We start from the raw sequence: 16873 nt of genomic DNA, 5'->3' as shown, positions 1-16873 counted from the left end.
TAAGATGCATATTCAGAAATCAGTTACTCCAGCCCAAATACCCCAGCTCAGGGGCATGAACTGGACGGTTCCAGCTCACATTCACCAGGCGACCTCTACTCCTTCTCTGAGGTTCTGGCTCCTGCTCGCTTAATAGCCAGATTGCAAATTTTCCTCGGCCTCTTGAGGTCTTCCTCTCGAGCGCTCAAAGTCCCAACGGTCACCACGTCACTGGGACGGCACCTACTCTGCCTGCATCTCCGCCCCCTCCGGGTGCTCTCCGGAGGTCGGAAGGCGGGCCCAGCAATTGGCATTGTGGCTGTTTCCTATTGGGGCTTAGTTGCTATGGTATCACAGACCATTAAAACTTCAGGGCACTACTTCCGGAATTTAAAGGAGAATTACTTCCAGGGCTGCCCATACTTGCTATGGCTGACTGAGCTTAACAAAAACGAAACTTTTCGGGGAAACGTCTGGGAAATCTCATTTAACCACGTTAATCTGTGAGTACGATATGTTATCATATCCCCACTTCCCTTTAAAAGACTTACTGTACATTTTTAATCTATTTGCCAGCCTCCAAAATGGCGCCGGCAGTATTGAAAGGTCAGAGGTGAGTTACGTGGGCCCTCCCGGTTCCGGCGCGATACAGGCCCACGGTGGTGAACAGTCTCCGGCACCATGTCTGGCTTGTCTGATCCACAAGCCCTGCGTGGCCCTTGCCCGCTAGCGTTGCTGCTTTTATTCCTGCTCGGCCCCAGCTCCGTCCTCACGATCTCCTTCCATCTGCCCGTTAATTCCCGCAAGTGCCTCCGCGAGGAGATCCACAAGGACCTGCTGGTGACGGGCGCGTACGAGATCACCGACCAGTCTGGGGGCGCTGGCGGCCCGCGCACCCACCTCAAGGTGCGACCGTCGGGGGCGAGGGGCGGGGAGGATACACCACAGGCGTCGGCGCGGTGGCGGAGAACCTGGGGAGTCTTGCAGATTGAGGTCTGGAGGGCGGCCTGGCCTCCCCGAGCGCTCGGGGCGAGCCGCCGAGACCGCCCCCTCATCCTCCTCGTTGGCGTTCGCTGGGCGGGGCTGGGCGCCAAAGCCGGGAACCCATTGAAGGGCCGCCAGGCCTTGGCGGATGTGGTGACAGTTGAGCTGCAGTGGCTTCGACTTTGGGTCGTTGTCGTGGCCCTATACCTGTTTTGGTCTTAAGTACCTTGAACTGTAACTTGGTTCTCCAAAGAAATCTATGGATGCCGAGTGTTTGTGGGGACCAGCATCCTAAGACACATTGATACCTGCAGGAAAATAATGGAAGCATTTAAGCGAGCTGTGAATAGTAAAAGCTGTTATTTCTTGAGCATTAGCCGTGTGTCAGGTTCTGTACTGTACATACATTTAGTTCGTACATTACCCTGTGTAGTAGGTACTATTGACCTCATTTTACACAATTGAGGCTCAGAAGTTGGAGAACAAACTGGTGATTCTTAGTTTAGGAGTTGAGTAAAGTGACGGAAAAGTGCTGCAATCTTAGACTCTCCTTGCCTTTTATTTGTAATTCCTGTGATTGATTCAAGTCCATTATTGGTCACGAAATGGTCTCAGTCTCTTGTACTTTTCTTTCCCGTACCCCAGAATCTGGACTTGGCCAAGTTTTGTGTAAATTTTAACTATACTCTTGGACAGCTATTACCAATTATGTCACTTTGGTCCCATATTGCAGTTAGAATGACCAGGCCTCCTCTTTGAAACCTTAACATGATTTGATATCTCTTAAGATTGGGTTTTGTTTTAGGTGGTTTTATTCATTTGCAGTAAGCATGTGGGGGTTTTGTTTGTTTGGCCTGCTGGGGCATGTGGAAGTTTCTGGGCCAGGGATCAAACCCTCCAGACAAAGCTGTAACAGAGCCACTGCAGTGACAACAGCTGGATCCTTAACCAGCTGTGCCACAAGGGAACCCCATATGGGGTTTTTTTTTGTTTGTTTTTAACAGTACGGGTCTTGAACTAAATAGGAAGAAACATTTTTACGTTTTAATAGAGCTTTAAGTACATAAGCTTAAAGTATTGGAGGAATTCCCATCGTGGCGCAACGGAAATGAATCTGACTAGGAACCATGAGGTTGTGGTTCGATACCTGGCCTTGCTCAGTGGGTTAAGGATCTGGAGTTGCTGTGAGCGATGGTATAGGTCGCAGATGTGGCTCGGATTTGATGTGGCTTAGGCCGGCAGCTGTGGCTCCAATTAGACCCCTAGCTTGGGAACCTCCATATGCAGCAGGTGCAGCCCTAAGAAGCTAAAAAAAAAAAAGCTTAAGGTATTGGAATGCAATAGTCATAATAGATGCAATTTCTTACTTAAACTTTGAGAGATGAAAAATTATAGGACTGTTGCATAATGACTGAGGCTTTTATTTCTGTCTAGCCAAGAAAACCATGATGGCGTGATTTTAGAGGCTTAGGTGCAACAATTTGGGGATCACGCTTCTGGCTCGATTCTATGTATGTAGTGCATAGGATCAGAGAATTTTAGCAGTGAAAGAGACTTTATTCTCATCTCTCGTGTTGCCCCCTCTGATTTGTACTTACATTTTAAAACCTTCCAGAGGCTCACTATTCCTTATCTGGTAAAGTTTAAATTTCTCAATAGGAGTTCCCGTTGTGGCGCAGTGGAAACAATCCACTAGTATCCATGAGGATGCAGGTTCGATCCTTGGCCTCACTCAGTGGGTTGGGGATCCAGGATTGCTGTGAGCTGTGGTGTAGGTTGCAGACGTGGCTCAGATCCATTGTTGTGGCTGTGGCATAGGCCAGCAGCATATGTTATTTGATCCCTAGCCTGAGAACCTCCATATGCCACAGATGTGGCCCTAAATAAAAAGCAAAAAAAAAAAAATAAATAGATTTCCCGGTATACTCTGTAGTGCTCATTATCTGTTCCTGAAACTGTAACTGCTTTGCCGCTCCCCGCTTTGCATTTTACATATGCGCCATCCTGAACAGTACCCTAAACTCAACATATTTTCATCTTAAATTGTAATTACTTGTATCTTGTCTTCCTTATTAGACCATTAGTATCCTGAGGGCAAGAATTTTATTCATGTTCATATTTTTCAGAATGTCAAACATACCACCTTGCTTCCAGGAAGCTCTTAATACAGGGAGCACATAGTGTAGCATGGTCTTATGGGTGTTACGTCTGTATCCGAGGCTGCTGAAGGACTTAAGCAGCAGAAGTCTGTGCACCTGCATTGCAGGCATTTTGCCATCAGTTATGTCTGCTCTTTTCTTCTGCTACCAACCAGCTTAATTGGACTACTCCTGGGGCCTTAACTCAAATGCTAAGTCGGTAACATAAATGAATGATTTGGGCCAGCTATAAGAAAAACAGCAGGAGTGGGAGTTCTCTTCTTGGCTCAGCGGTTAACAAACCTGACTAGTATCCATGAGGACTCAGGTTCAGTCCCTGGCCTTGCTCAGTGAGTTATGGATCTGGCATTGCCGTGAGCTGTGGTGTAGGTTGGCAGCTCTAGCTCAGATTTGACCCCTAGCCTGGGAACTTGGCATATGCCGTGCATACAGCTCTAAAAAGAAGAGAGAGAGAGAGAAAGACAGACAGACAGCAGTGATGATAAATGGGGGATAATTGGAAGTTGTGAAAACTCAATTTGAAGTAGTTAGTACTCATCTCTTTATGTGGGCCTTGTTGCCATATCTGATTTTTCAAAAAACCAGAAATCCTGTTTTTTGTTTGTTTGTTTTTGTCTTTTCAGGGCCACACCGCAGCATATGGAAGTTCCCAGGCTAGGGGTTGAATCAGAGCTGCAGCTGCTGGCCTACACCACAGCCACAGCAACATCAGATCTGAGCCATGTCTGGGACCTACAGCACAGCTCACAGCAACACTGAATCCTTAACCCACTGAGAGAGGCCAGGGATCGAACTTGGGTCCTCACCAATACTAGTCAGATTTGTTTCTACTGAGCCACACTGGGAACTCCCAGAAATCCTGATTTTGATGTGAAAGCTCCTGGTTTTTAGAATCTTGCCACACTTATTTCATCTTAACTGCCTCTTTCTTCTCATTTGGTTTTAAAGTAAATCCTAGATGTCATGGTATTTCAGTCCTGCATACTTCAGCCTGACTTTCTTTTAAAAATGTGAATTTAATCACAGTGTTCTGTGGCTATAATCATACCTCGAAAAATTAGCAGTAATTCCTTAATGTCATCTAATGATACCCACTTCATATTCAGATTTCTCCACTTGTCTCAAAAATATCTATTTAAAATTAAGTTGCATCTCTCAAGTCTCTTTATAATCTAGAGCAGTCCATTCTTTCCCTCCTCCCCCTTTTTTATATGCCTCCAATTGTATTGTTGGTCGGTAGTCCTTAAAGAATGTCCTATATTTTATGGAGTTCCTGTTTCGGCTCAGCGGTAATGAATCTGACTGGTATCCATGTGGATGCCGGTTCAGTCCCTGGCCTTGCTCAGTGGGTGGGGGATCCAGTGTTGCCACGAGCTGTGGTGTAGGTCACAGACGAGGCTCAGATTCTGGGTTGCTGTGGTTGCGTTGTAGGCTGGCAACTGCTGCTCTGGTTGGACCCCTAGCCTGGGAACTTCCATATGCCATAGGTGCAGGCCTGAAAAAAGAAAAAAGACTGCTGCACAGAATTGAAGCAGGGCATATCAATTAATCATCCATAGTGAATATAGATGTTTCCTCATTACTTTAGGCCTATAATAAAAGCCTGTTGTAGGGACTCAGAATCTGTGAAAAACCACATTTTTATAAAGACTAGATGATACCATAATAGTTTAATGGACTCCAGTACCATTTATTATTTAGAATGCTTGTTAATAGTGAAAATTGGAGGATGAATTAATTTTGGGGGATGAGATATTGCTAAGGATGATTTAGCTTTTGGAAATATTACAGAAAGAAAAAAAGCAGTTGTGAGGAGATGCCATTATCATCCCCAGAAAGAAAAGAAAAGTCTGATGGTAATGAAATCATCTAATTGGTTTAACTTTTTTTTCATTGTCATTTTGCAAGAGTGCTATTGCTAATTAATAATTCATTTTGCTAAATGGGATTATTTGTTATTTGGATATTACACTCAGTTATGGTCCCTGTGTTTCCCAGCTAGCTTACAGATGAGAAAGCCAAACAGATCATTTGAAGAGTTCAGCCTTGAGTCATAGGCCTATCACGTGTTAAGCCTCAAAATCATCAAGAAATATTTTGGCAGTTGGGAAACCATTGGCTTATATTTTTTTTCCCCACTAAAAGCTATATTAAAAGATTGTGTGTGTGTGTGTACACATGCGTGCACACTATAGTTTCGATCAATTTTGTTTGGAGCTCTTATACTTAGCTCATGATTGCTGTTGGTGTATTGAGGGCTGATCTTTTTCTATTAAGAAAAATATCCCATTTTCAAATTTACATTTGATGTGGACTCTTGTCCAGTGGGTTAGAAACAGGTCAGTAAATAGGTGGTTTAACACATCTAATGTACTGATGATTTAATAATATACTAATGGTTGGATACATGGAAATTTAATAATACTAACATCTGGTTTATTTTTGTATTGTATACAAATTTCTAGCTTTAAATTAAAACCTGACCATATGTTTCCTTCTCCAGAAAAGTTAAACAGTATGTTACTTTATTTAAATCTCTCTTGTTCAGCAGTTGTCCACAGCCTTCTCTATTTTCAGCTGATCTAGAGAACAGGGCTGCTTAGAATTTGAAATTGTTATACCATATTTTTATGATGACTTCTGAAGACTGAGTCTAGTTTCTAGGAAAAGGGGACAGATTTATGAAGGTAGTCTAGTGGGGTACAGTGACTTCTGTGCTGTTTCCTGTGTGATTTGCTGACTGGTGGTTGATTGTGAGCCCTGGCCCCCATGTACATATGCAGCCTGGCTGCCTGGACAGTAGAGCCCTCTGTGTAATCAGCCAGCTGGCCACAGACCAGAATTTGGGCTCCCAAACAAGCCTACGACTTGAGGGAGGTTGATGTCATCTGCTTTATCCTGTGCCCCCAACCTCATTGTTCAACACAACGTGTGGGAAATCAAGGGACTAGTTGTTAAGAAAGAACAAGGCTTTGTTTGTGTCTAAAAGGGTCACGCTGGAGGTTTTTTACCGTAAATAACTTTGGAACAGTATGAAAAAAAACATTTGATCTGGCTTCACCCCCGCAGTAGTATTGTTAGAGCAGCAACTGGTCTTTCCTTCTCATTCCCCTCCCTTCCTCCCTCTCTTTCTCCAGCTTTCTCCTCCTCACCTCCCCCCCCCCGCCGAAATTCCCTCACTCTTGCCCCCCAGTCAAGTGTGACGCATTGGCTTTGTCGAGTTAATGTAGTAAATGCTGATAGAAGCAGGAAGAGAGCATCTATCCATTATCATACCAGTGCCTGGAAATTTTCCATGTCTAGTTTTCAACATTTCTACAAGCCTCCTTAATCAGGACTTCTGTGCTATGCTATGCCATTGCTGAATTATGTTGGAAATTTGAAAGAATTTAGTGTTGCTAATTGCTGCTTAGGGCTTTTCTGAGTTTGACTTCGTTCTGGGTGAAATCTAGATATAATTCCCTGATTCCAGGGGTGCCATTGGTAGACTCAGTACTTGGCTCTTGTTTGAAAGATCAGGGTAAATTTGTTTTATGGCGATTAAATGTAGCTTCTAGGCTATCAGAGTTGTCCATGTTCTTCATGTCTGAGGACAGTGGGGGCTTGTGGTAGCCTTTTGAAAGTATTTCCAGGAGTTCCCGTCATGGCTCAGAGAAACGAATCTGACTAGTATCTATGAGAACACCGGTTCCATCCCTGGCCTCACTCGGTGGGTTAAGGATCCAATGTGGCCATGAACTGTGGTGTAGGTCACAGACGAGGCTTGGATCTGGCGTTACTGTGGCTGTGGTGTTGGCCGGCAGGTGTAGCTCCAATTCGACCTCTAGCCCGGGAACCTCCATATGCCATGGATGTGACCCTAAAAGATAAAAAGCAAAAAAAAAAAAAAAAAAAAAGGAATTTCCAATACTATTATTCTAGTCTAAAACTACAGCATCTTCAGTGATTTGGAGTTCTTTTTTTTTTTAGTCTTAGAGTAGTAGACCTCACAGCTTAAGATTCATTGTGAACTCTTACCTAAGAAGTGTAGATACCTGCAACCATGATCATTCTATGTGCACCCACAGTCTTCTTTTTTCTTTTCCCACCTCCCACACCTAATGTTGTTGGGTCTTTCATGTAGTTTATTACTTATGAAGTAAAACCCATGCAGGACATGCTAAAGTCACCTCGTATTTCTTACTACCCCCTGTTAGCAGTTAAAACAATTCATTGGATGCCTGCTTTGTGAGGCATTCTGTATCCCTCTGTTTCTGAATCCTACGGCTGCTTCCTTGAGGCTTATCTGTCTTTTCCTTTTGCATGCAGGAATCATTTAGGCCCTTGTCATCCGTGGGTTTAGTTAGCGTAGACTGCTTTATCTAGTTTGCCATCCTTTAGCGCTTTTAGATTGGAGGTATGCTTAGTGACTAAATGTTCCGGAGTTCTGAGTTACCACTAACAAGCAGTTATGACAACAGCAATGCTAGCAGTAACAACAGCAGTGATCGTAACACTTACTGAGGGCTTGCCAGATGCCAAACCCTGTTCCAGGCGCTTTGCTTATGTTAAATTCAATCCTCGAATCAACCTCATGAAGTACATACTCTGGTCCTTACTTTACATATGGGGCACAGAGAGGTTAAGGAACATTACCAGGGCTTTCCAGCTAGAGGTCTGACTCTAGAGCCTTCAGTCTCACGAGTATGCTGTACTGTCTCTCACATGGAGAAAATGATAGGTGTTTCTGTTGGGTTATTTTTATTCAGTGTATAGAGCTTCTGCGACAGACTTGCTCTGTCTTAATTCCTGAGTTAGTCATTCAGGAACTACATAGTTGATGGTTGTCCTTAAAATAATATGTGCACATTGTATACTCAGTGTTATACCACAGACTGATCATAAACCTGAGGAGGATGGAGTGCAGGTAGGAGCCTATTTGAAGGAAATTACTTCTTCAGAGTTTCACCAACTGCACCAAAGCCCCAGGCTGATTGACCACTGCTGCTGTGGTGGCACACCTGGAAAGATGTGGATTTGGCTCTCGGTTTTTATCACATTGCACTGGTGGGGTATGGAGCTGATACAGCAAGTAAAAGCACTGTGAGACCTGTGCCTGTAGAAAGACACAGACGTGCCACCTCCCTCGTGGGTAATCTCTCCTTTTATAGGCCTAGCTATAGACTTGTCCAAATTAACTATTTGTATTTACAACATGGAAAGTGTGTAAAAATGCTTATTTGCTTGCTTGGCTTTGATGACTGTACATTTCTTGAGGATCTGGAGGGTTGTGTGTACGTTTGACTTTATCCATCTGCATAGTGTTTTTTAAATAAAGTTTTTATTTTAGAACAGTTTTAGATATACAGAAAAGTAGTAAAGATAGTACAGTTCCCATATAGCCCACATCATTCCCCTGTTGTTAACATCTTACATCTCTGTGGCACATTCGTCACCATGAGTGAACCAGTGTGACACTTTCCCTATTTTTGAGAACCGTTTGAGTTTTGAGGAGAACTGGTCAAGTATTTTGTAGGCTGCCTTTCTGTTGGGATTTGTCTGATGTTTTCCATGATCCGATGGGGATTATGGGTTTTGGCAAAAAAGACTACAGAGGTAAAGTGTTGTTTCCTTTTTTTTTTTTTTTTTTTTATCTTTTTGCCTTGTCTACGGCCGCACCCGCAGCGTCTGGAGGTTCCCAGGCTAGGGGTCTAATTGGAGCTGTAGCCACCAGCCCACACCACAGCCACGGCAACATGGGATCCGAGCCAAGTCTGTGACCTACACCACAGCTCACGGCAATGCCAGATCCTTAACCCACTGAGCAAGGCCAGGGATTGAACCTGCACACTCATGGTTCCTAGTTGGATTCGTTAACCATTGCATCGCGACAGGAACTCCAAGTGTCATTTTCATCATACCATGCCAAAGGAGCATACTGACAGCATGAATTAGCACTTGCATTGACCTTGGTCATCGGGCTGAGGTAGTGTTTATCAGGTTTCTTCACTGTAAAGTACTTTTTTCCCTCTTTCTATGTTGAGTACTTTGGAAGGAAATCACTCTGTACAGCCCACATTTAAGGCGTGGGGAGTTAATTCTTGACCTCCTTGAGGCTGCTACTTCTGCATAAATTACTTGAGAGCCTTCTGCATAAGAGATTTGTCTCTTTGCCCCCGTTTGTTTAATTATTTATACCGGTATGGACTTGTGGGTATTTATTTTATACTTTGGATTATAATCCAGTACTACTTTAATTCATTGTTCAAATTGTTTCAGCTTTGCCTCTTTGGAGCTCTTTCACTTGGCTCCTGTGTCCCTTTGACATAACCCATTCTTATTTTTTGTCTTGTTTTGTTTTTCAGCACTACTGTCTCATACTACAAGGTGCTCCAGGCTCATCTTGTATATTTCTTGCCCCAGTCCTAGGATCAGCCCTTTCTCCAAGGAGCCCTGGTTCCTTTTATTGGAGAGTGGTATTAGAAACCAGGATCTGGGTGGATATTATTGTTGTTGTTGTTATTATTATTTTCATTTTATGGCCACACCTGTGGCATATGGAAGTTCTCAGTCCAGGAACTGAATCTGAGCCCCAGCTGCAAACCCTTTAACCCACTATGCTGTGAGCAAACCTGCACCTCTGCAGCAACCTGAGCCTTTGCATTCAGATTCTTGACGCCACAGCAGCAACTCCCTGATGGTATTATTTTTAAAACATCTTTTCCTGATGCTTTTTTTTCCAAACATACTCGTGGTGGTAGCAAGTGGAAGTAGTCTCAGCCTTCTTGCAACTTTAGAGGAAGGCTAGGAATTCCCTGAGCAGCTAGAGGAGGCAGGATGGGGAGAGAAGTAGTGGTGCTAAAGGGCAAAGGCCTGGGACACGGGAGCTCTCATCCACTTCCTTCAGTTCCTGCTTCTGCAGTGGGTCACTAAAAGCATTCATTTGAACTGTATTTGTATCTTTAGCAAGGCCATGGTTGCTAGTGGAGAGACTGCTATTGGTCACCATTCTTTCACAAGGACCTTCCTGATAAATGGTTCTTCTTGTTTAGTTCCAGGAAAACTATCTCCGAAGATAAATTTGCAAGCTTTCATCAGAAAACAAATGATGTGTAACCCAACTTGTTTCTTAATCTTGGCTTCCAGAAAACTGAGAGCCAAATTTGTTGTGCAGATATCATTTGCTCAGTTCAAGTGTTTGCTAGTGCCTGGTTGTTTCTTCCTCCAGGTGAACTCTCTTCTTTAATTCCTAATTGCTGTTTACCTAGTATTTGGGCCTAAGCTACTTAAAAGATCCTTTTGAAGTAGAGGGGGTATTGAATGTTTGGTAAAGGAAGAGGGGCAGGCTTCAGGAGCAGAAGCTGCTTGAGATCATGTTTTTCGGGTGTTCCCGTCGTGGCACAGGGGAAATGAATCCGGCTAGGAGCCATGAGGTTGCGGGTTCCATCCTTGCCTCGCTCAGTGGGTTAAGGATCCGGCATTGCTGTGGGCTGTGGTGTAGGTTGCAGACGCGGCTCGGAAATGGTGTTGCTATGGCCATGGTGTAGGCTGGCAGCAGCAGCTCCAATTGGACCCCTAGCCTGGGAACCTCCATATGCCCCCGGTGCAATCCTAAAAAGACAAAAGACCAAAAAAAAAAAAAAAGATCATGTTTTTTGGATGCTGCCTAGAATAGTCCAAGAAAATCCAATTCTAAATGTCTCTTTTTCCCAGCGGACCTGTAATCTCACTTATCTGACAGTTTCAGTGCAAGTATTCACATATTCTTGACATCAGCTACTGTGCATATACAATTAACACTTTACTACTTTATAAGTTGTGAACTTTGCTTTTCTTCAGAAGGTGTTATCTAGAAACAAATCTTTATTACTTCCCATTCCTTGATGTCATATGGGCAGATTTTATGGCTTAATATTACCTTTGTTTAATTAAGAACTTTACAGTAAATTTTATAAGTGTTTTTTATTGGGCTTTTTTTATGTTTTGTTTTGCTTTGCTTTTTAGGGCCACATCTGCTGCATATGGAGGTTCCCAGGCTAGGGGTCTAATTGGAGCTACAGCTGCTGGCCTACAGCACAGCCACACCAATGCTAGATTCCAGCCGCGTCTTCGACCTACACCACAGCTCACAGCAACGCTGGATCTTTAACCCACTGAGCGAGGCCAGGGATCGAACCCACAGCCTCATGGTTCCTAGTCGGATTTGTTTCTGCTGAGCCACTGTGGGAACTCCTTGTTTTTTATGGTTAAAAGGGAAGGCAGGAATCCTTTGAGGGCTTGCTGTTAGAGTAGATAAAAGTGGCAGTTATTTATCATATTACCAAGGTAGTTCTCAGTAGAATTTAAGAGGAAAAAAGAAAATCTCAATTTTTGAGAAACCAGGTGTTTTTTTTTTTGTTTTTTTTTTTTTCTGCTTTTTTAGGGCCTCACCCACAGCGTATAGAAGTTCCCAGGCTAGGGGGGTTGAATCGGAGCTGCATCTGCCAGCCTACACTACAGCCACAGCAACTCAGGGACCGAGCCGTGTCTGCATCGTACACCTCAGTTTACGGCCCAGGCCAGATCCTCAATCCACTGATCGAGGCAAGGGATTGAATCCAGGTCCCCATAGTTACTAGTTGGGTTCATTACCACTGAGCCATAACGGGAACTCCACCAGATAACCTTTTAAGGTGATCTATAATCAGAGCATTTTAATTAAAGAAATTTAAAACCATCATTTCAGCCTGTTAGACTTTGCCAGTTCTGGCTAATCACTGAGATTGGCCTAGTTTTCTGTTCCCTAAATTTAGCTACCTGCTGATTTATGTAATTATGCTGGGCATGTGATTTTTTTGTTGTTCTTCTTCTTAAGATCAATGGCTTGGCTCCTAAATAGCTGCAAAGTAATGAACTACATGGGAAATGTACTGATTTTCAGAAAAACTCTAGGATCTGTTAGAATGCTCAACAGTCTCTAAGAGCATAACATCAAGGTTAAGTTGTCAAGTGGTCTGCCTAAATTTCCACATATCTGGATATATGCTCTTATATAGCTGTGTCAACTGAATATCATAAGGAGTATAGAAATAACATCTCCACGTTTCCCTCTACTGAGGGAATTGTGATATTATCACAATTTCTAGGAGGTAGATTTCATGCTAATAAAAGGCACAGACAGTGAGAGATTCTTTGCCTTCAGCCTCTTGTAAAGCATTTGAATGGTTAATAACATTCTCAGATGTCATAGAATCAACAACACAGGTATTCTGCCATAGTTGTAGTTCCTCAGTATAATGTGGAAAACAATTTAAACAAATTTTATACCACTCAATACCAATTGGGGGGGGGGTTGTATCTGAGTCTTTCAGAAGAACATGGCAGATTTCTTAATTCATTTTGCAAAGTACTCAATGAAGGATTTTTGCCAGTGCCTTAATAAGTCTTTTCTGACCTGTTTCTAGGCTCCTTTATCATCTAAAGAGACTCCTGCCCTTAAATAAATAATTTTTTTTTTTTAAACTCTTGAGATCTTAAGAGAATACAAAGAGATCATAAGCAATTCTTCTAGGAAACAAGTTGGTTAGGCAAATGTGTGCCAAATCTTGTAAGCCTGAATAAGTTTGGTTGTTTGTCATAGGCCAGTGACCTGGCCTCTTTCCTTCCTTGACCTTGGGCATGATGACATCTGGGATGACTGTTCCATGCTGTACCCTTGGTGCTTATTTCCTGATATCCTCTGCTGCTTTCATTTAATCCTTTCCTTCTCCCTTAAGAATTAAACTAATACAATGAGCAAATCTGGAAGCTTATTTTTATCCACCTATGCCTTGGAGAAATTCTACATCTTTACAACTTTATTCATAGGAGCCAAATCCAAATTAGAGTTTTTAGATAAGCTTAGAATATGAAAATTTGTTATTCCTGATGTTTGACTTCCTGTTTGCTCTTAAGAATTATCATTGTCTTTGGGGGGCTAGGGAATGGGGAAGTGTGAGTATCTGATGGTGAGCAGGTTCTGAAGAAAGAATGGCACTACCCTGGTGACTACACAGTACTTTGGGATTTAATGATTAGTTCCCAGACATTTTTGCCCTATAATAAAGTTCTCAAGTAGTCCTTTGTTTTGCTTTTTCTTTTAGTTGGTAATTCAGGAAAAATATCCCATAAAAAGAGGCCTTTAGGAGTCTTCAGGGCTAAGCGTTCCCGTGCAAATTGTTTTATTTATTGCTAACTTCAAGACCTCTACCTTGTGGCTGCCTGCTAATCCCTCTAAGGTAGAGAACGCAGACTGAACACTGCTCTGTCCCCACTCAGGAGGACTCTCAGGCTGTCTGACTTGCATTGACCCAAAGAATCCATCAGATTCTGTTAGTCTTTCTTGGCTTCTGTGCATTCCATTTCTTTCAGCCATTCTTTTTGTGGGGAGGCAAGATGGAATGTGGAAAGAACATGGGTTTTAGACCCTATCTTCAAATCCACACACACAGTTTTTAACTCTGTGGTAATGGATGGATTACTACATTTTTGCATCAATAAAATGGGGATAATAAGACTGGCTTCTCCAGGATTGTTGTGAGGATTAAAGACTGCGTAGGTAAAGTTTATAAAATAATTCTTTAATCCCTTTTTAAAAGAATCTTTCCTTTTTTTATGGCTGCACCTGTAGCATATGAAAGTTCCTGGGCCAGGGATTGAATCCAAGCTGCAGCTGCAACATAACACCGTGGCTGTGGCAATGCTGGATCCTTTAACCTACTGTGCCACAGCAGGAACTCCCCTTACTCCCTTTATTCTTCCAAACCACTCAGGTGCAAAACCCCAGACCTAAATCACTTACTACTTTTCTTTGCTCCTATATCTTGGCTGCTAGGTGTGACCACTAGAAGTCCATGGTCCCTGATCTCAGGTGAGACCTCAGTGCTCTCCAGCAGTTCTTCTATATGATTTTAGTCTTTCTTCCTGTCTTGTGCAGAGGTCAGATATTGGTGGCCCAGAAGAAGTTGTTCTGTAGACATTTTTTTTTTTTTTTTTTTTTTTTTGTCTTTTTAGGGCCGCACCTTCGGCATACGGAGGTTACCAGGCTAGGGGTCAAATCAGAACTGTAGCTACTGGCCTACACCACAGCCACAGCAGCACCAGATCCGAGCCGTGTCTTCAGCCTACACCACAGCTCACGGCAACTCCAGATCCTTTACCCACTGAGCGAGGCCAGGGATCAAACCTTCATCCTTGTGGATACTAAGTCAGATTCGTTCCCTCTGAGCCACAGCAGGAGCTCCTAGACATCTTTTGTTTGGCCTTGAGATAGTTTTTCAAATGTTGGGATTGGTTGCAAGGATTTTAAAACTAGAAGATTTCAAATAAAAGTTAAAACTTTTAGGTTCTTTTAGGAAATTGGATGATCTAAAAACCTGACATGCCATGGTAGGTAGTAATTGGTTTCTCCCTTGAGACACTCCTATCTTCCCTGTTTCACCGCATTGTTCTCCACACCCTGTGGACTTGTACTGGCCCATTAGACTTGGTTATGCTGCTTACTCGATCCTTGTGGGCATTCACTTTTTGGTCTTTTCTTGTGGGCTTTCCCATTTTAAAATCCCTCAAATCTGACCCCTTCTGTTCATATCCAAAGCCTTCATCATGTCTAACCTGGAGTATTGGAATAGTGTCCTAGCCCATCTTATCTCTAGTTTGTCCCTCTTAATTAAGTCTATCATCACAGTGTTATCAGATGCATCTTTCCAAACTGCAAATTGAATCACATCACCTCATTTCAAATTCTTCGTCGCCTTCCCACTTTGTACAAAATAAACTCCTTAGCATGATGTCGTGGTTCTACATGATCCAGTCACTTAACCGCTCTGTGCCTTAGTTTCCTCCTGTGGAACATGGGAGGAATAATACTTCTTACCTATAGGGTTAAAGTGAAGATTAAATTAAAAATTGCATGTAGGAGTTCCTGTCGTGGTGCAGCAGAAACGAATCTGACTAGGAACCGTCAGGTTGCAGGTTCAATCCCTGACCTCGCTCAGTGGGTTAAGGATCCAGCACTGCCATGAGCTGTGGTGTAGGTTGCAGACATGGCTCAGATCTAGTGTTGCTGTGGCTCTGGCGTAGGCTGGCAGCAACAGCCCTGATTAGACCCCTAACCTGGGAACCTCCGTAAGCTGCGGGTGTGGCCTTAAAAGGACAAAAGACCAAAAAAAAAAAAAAATGCATGTAAAGCACTTGGCATAGCACTCAACAGTTAGCGCTTAATAAATGTTAGCTATTAGTGTTATGATAGTACCCTCTTTTTTTGTTTGTTTGCTTTGTGTTTTTCTGGACCCAGCCTTCACATTTGCTTTCTTCTTTACCGCTATTCTTTACCCCTATTCGTCCCTTGATTGCAGCTCATCCTTCAGGACTTGGCTTTTGAGTCTCCTCCTTCACGATACACTCTGTGACCCTCCATAATCTGGTGACACCTGAGCATGCCTTTAGCAGTGCACTCTCTACACTGCAGCAAAGTTGTCCCATTTCTTATTCTTCTCCTCATTTATGCTCTTAAGCCCTTTGAAGGAACCATCTTACACTTCCTTGTTTCCCTAGTGACCGGTGCAGATCCAGGGACCTTAAATGCTTGACAAAATAATGAACGATCAATGTCGTTCGTGGCAGGAGATCCTGGCTTACTATTACTGCTATTTATTATTGCTGCCTATTCTTACTTAACTTTTTTAAATTTTAGATAACAGATTCTGCTGGCCATATTCTGTACTCCAAGGAGGATGCAACCAAGGGGAAGTTTGCCTTTACCACTGAAGATTATGACATGTTTGAAGTGTGTTTTGAGAGCAAGGGTAAGTAAATCAGAGTGTTCTCCCTGAATTAAGCATCATCTTCTAAGCAGGTTAGAGCATGAACTTTCTCTCCTGCACTGGATGGAAAGTGGAAGTGAAAACTCCATTTGCTGGGGTGCACACACTTGTCAGTGAAAGTTGGCTCGTCAGTAGAGTTCTTCATGTGCAGGAGCAGGCGTCTTTTGCGTGCTATGTTATACTTGGCCTGAATGGTAGAGTTAATTTGGTATAGATGCTAAAAATAGCGCATTTATATGCTAGTGACATGTTTTCTTGGAGATTAGAAGTAGGGTCTCCCTGACAAATAACATACAGCAAGGTATTTGGGGGTTTTTTTGTTTGTTTTGGGGTTTTTTTTTGTAAAGCAAGCACAGTTGATTGGAAGCACAGTGTATGCAAAAAGAACAAAAAAGTAGTGGCAGAAGTCAAAGTCACACACTCAGAGAAGAGTGTAGATATCCTCACCAGTGAGGAGCGCCCAGAGACAGTTTTGGTCTCCAAGGCATTTGCTATTTCCTAGTCCTAATATCTTGCTGTGGCATCTTCTGTGCATCTCAAGGCCAAGAGCCCGTAGTAATTTTTAGGCTGATTACCTGATGGCTTCTGGCTCAGTGGTAGGTACCTTTCCACTCCTTATTCTTCAGCTTCAAGGACACGAGATTCTAATCCATGCATTTATACCTGTTATATTTAGTTGGGATGGTTTGGGGCTACAGGACACAAAAACATAACTCAAACTTGCTAAAGAGGATGAAGAGAAAGTGTGATTCTGAACCAGGAAGTTTACAGTTTAGGGCTGACTTCAGGTACAGCTGGATCTTAGGGTTTTTAGCAATATCATTGGAACCTTACCTCGTTTTTAGAGATGCCCCACCCTCTTTTTTTGCCTCCATCTGATTTTATTCTTAGGCTTTCTCTGTATGGTAGGTAGCAAAAGGAATCCTGGCA

At 43.0% G+C, this 16873-nt stretch overlaps 1 protein-coding gene across 4 annotated transcripts in view; it reads left to right on the top strand.

Moving 5' to 3' along the window:
* The first annotated feature begins 365 nt into the window (after positions 1–365).
* TMED10 (transmembrane p24 trafficking protein 10) overlaps positions 366–16873 on the top strand; it is a 35476-nt gene continuing 18968 nt past the window's right edge. Inside the window, exons 1-2 of one of the 4 annotated variants that reach the window (XM_084969801.1) lie at positions 366–482; positions 15814–15925. In XM_084969801.1, the coding sequence (XP_084825927.1) occupies positions 15898–15925 (28 nt within the window). In that variant the 5' untranslated portion in view covers positions 366–482; positions 15814–15897. Of the gene's footprint in view, positions 483–624; positions 886–11486; positions 14050–14097; positions 14185–15178; positions 15926–16873 lie in introns of those variants that run through there. The other 3 variants (XM_001926711.6, XM_084969802.1, XM_084969803.1) reach the window with 3 other exon arrangements.

The sequence above is a fragment of the Sus scrofa genome, chromosome 7, assembly GCF_054392235.1.
Source record: "Sus scrofa isolate SSC_HxYL_T2T_F1_AM1 chromosome 7, Sscrofa_HxYL_maternal_Yorkshire_Landrace_v2.0, whole genome shotgun sequence".
Lineage (NCBI taxonomy): Eukaryota > Metazoa > Chordata > Mammalia > Artiodactyla > Suidae > Sus > Sus scrofa.
This window is presented reverse-complemented; position numbering and strand designations above follow the sequence as displayed.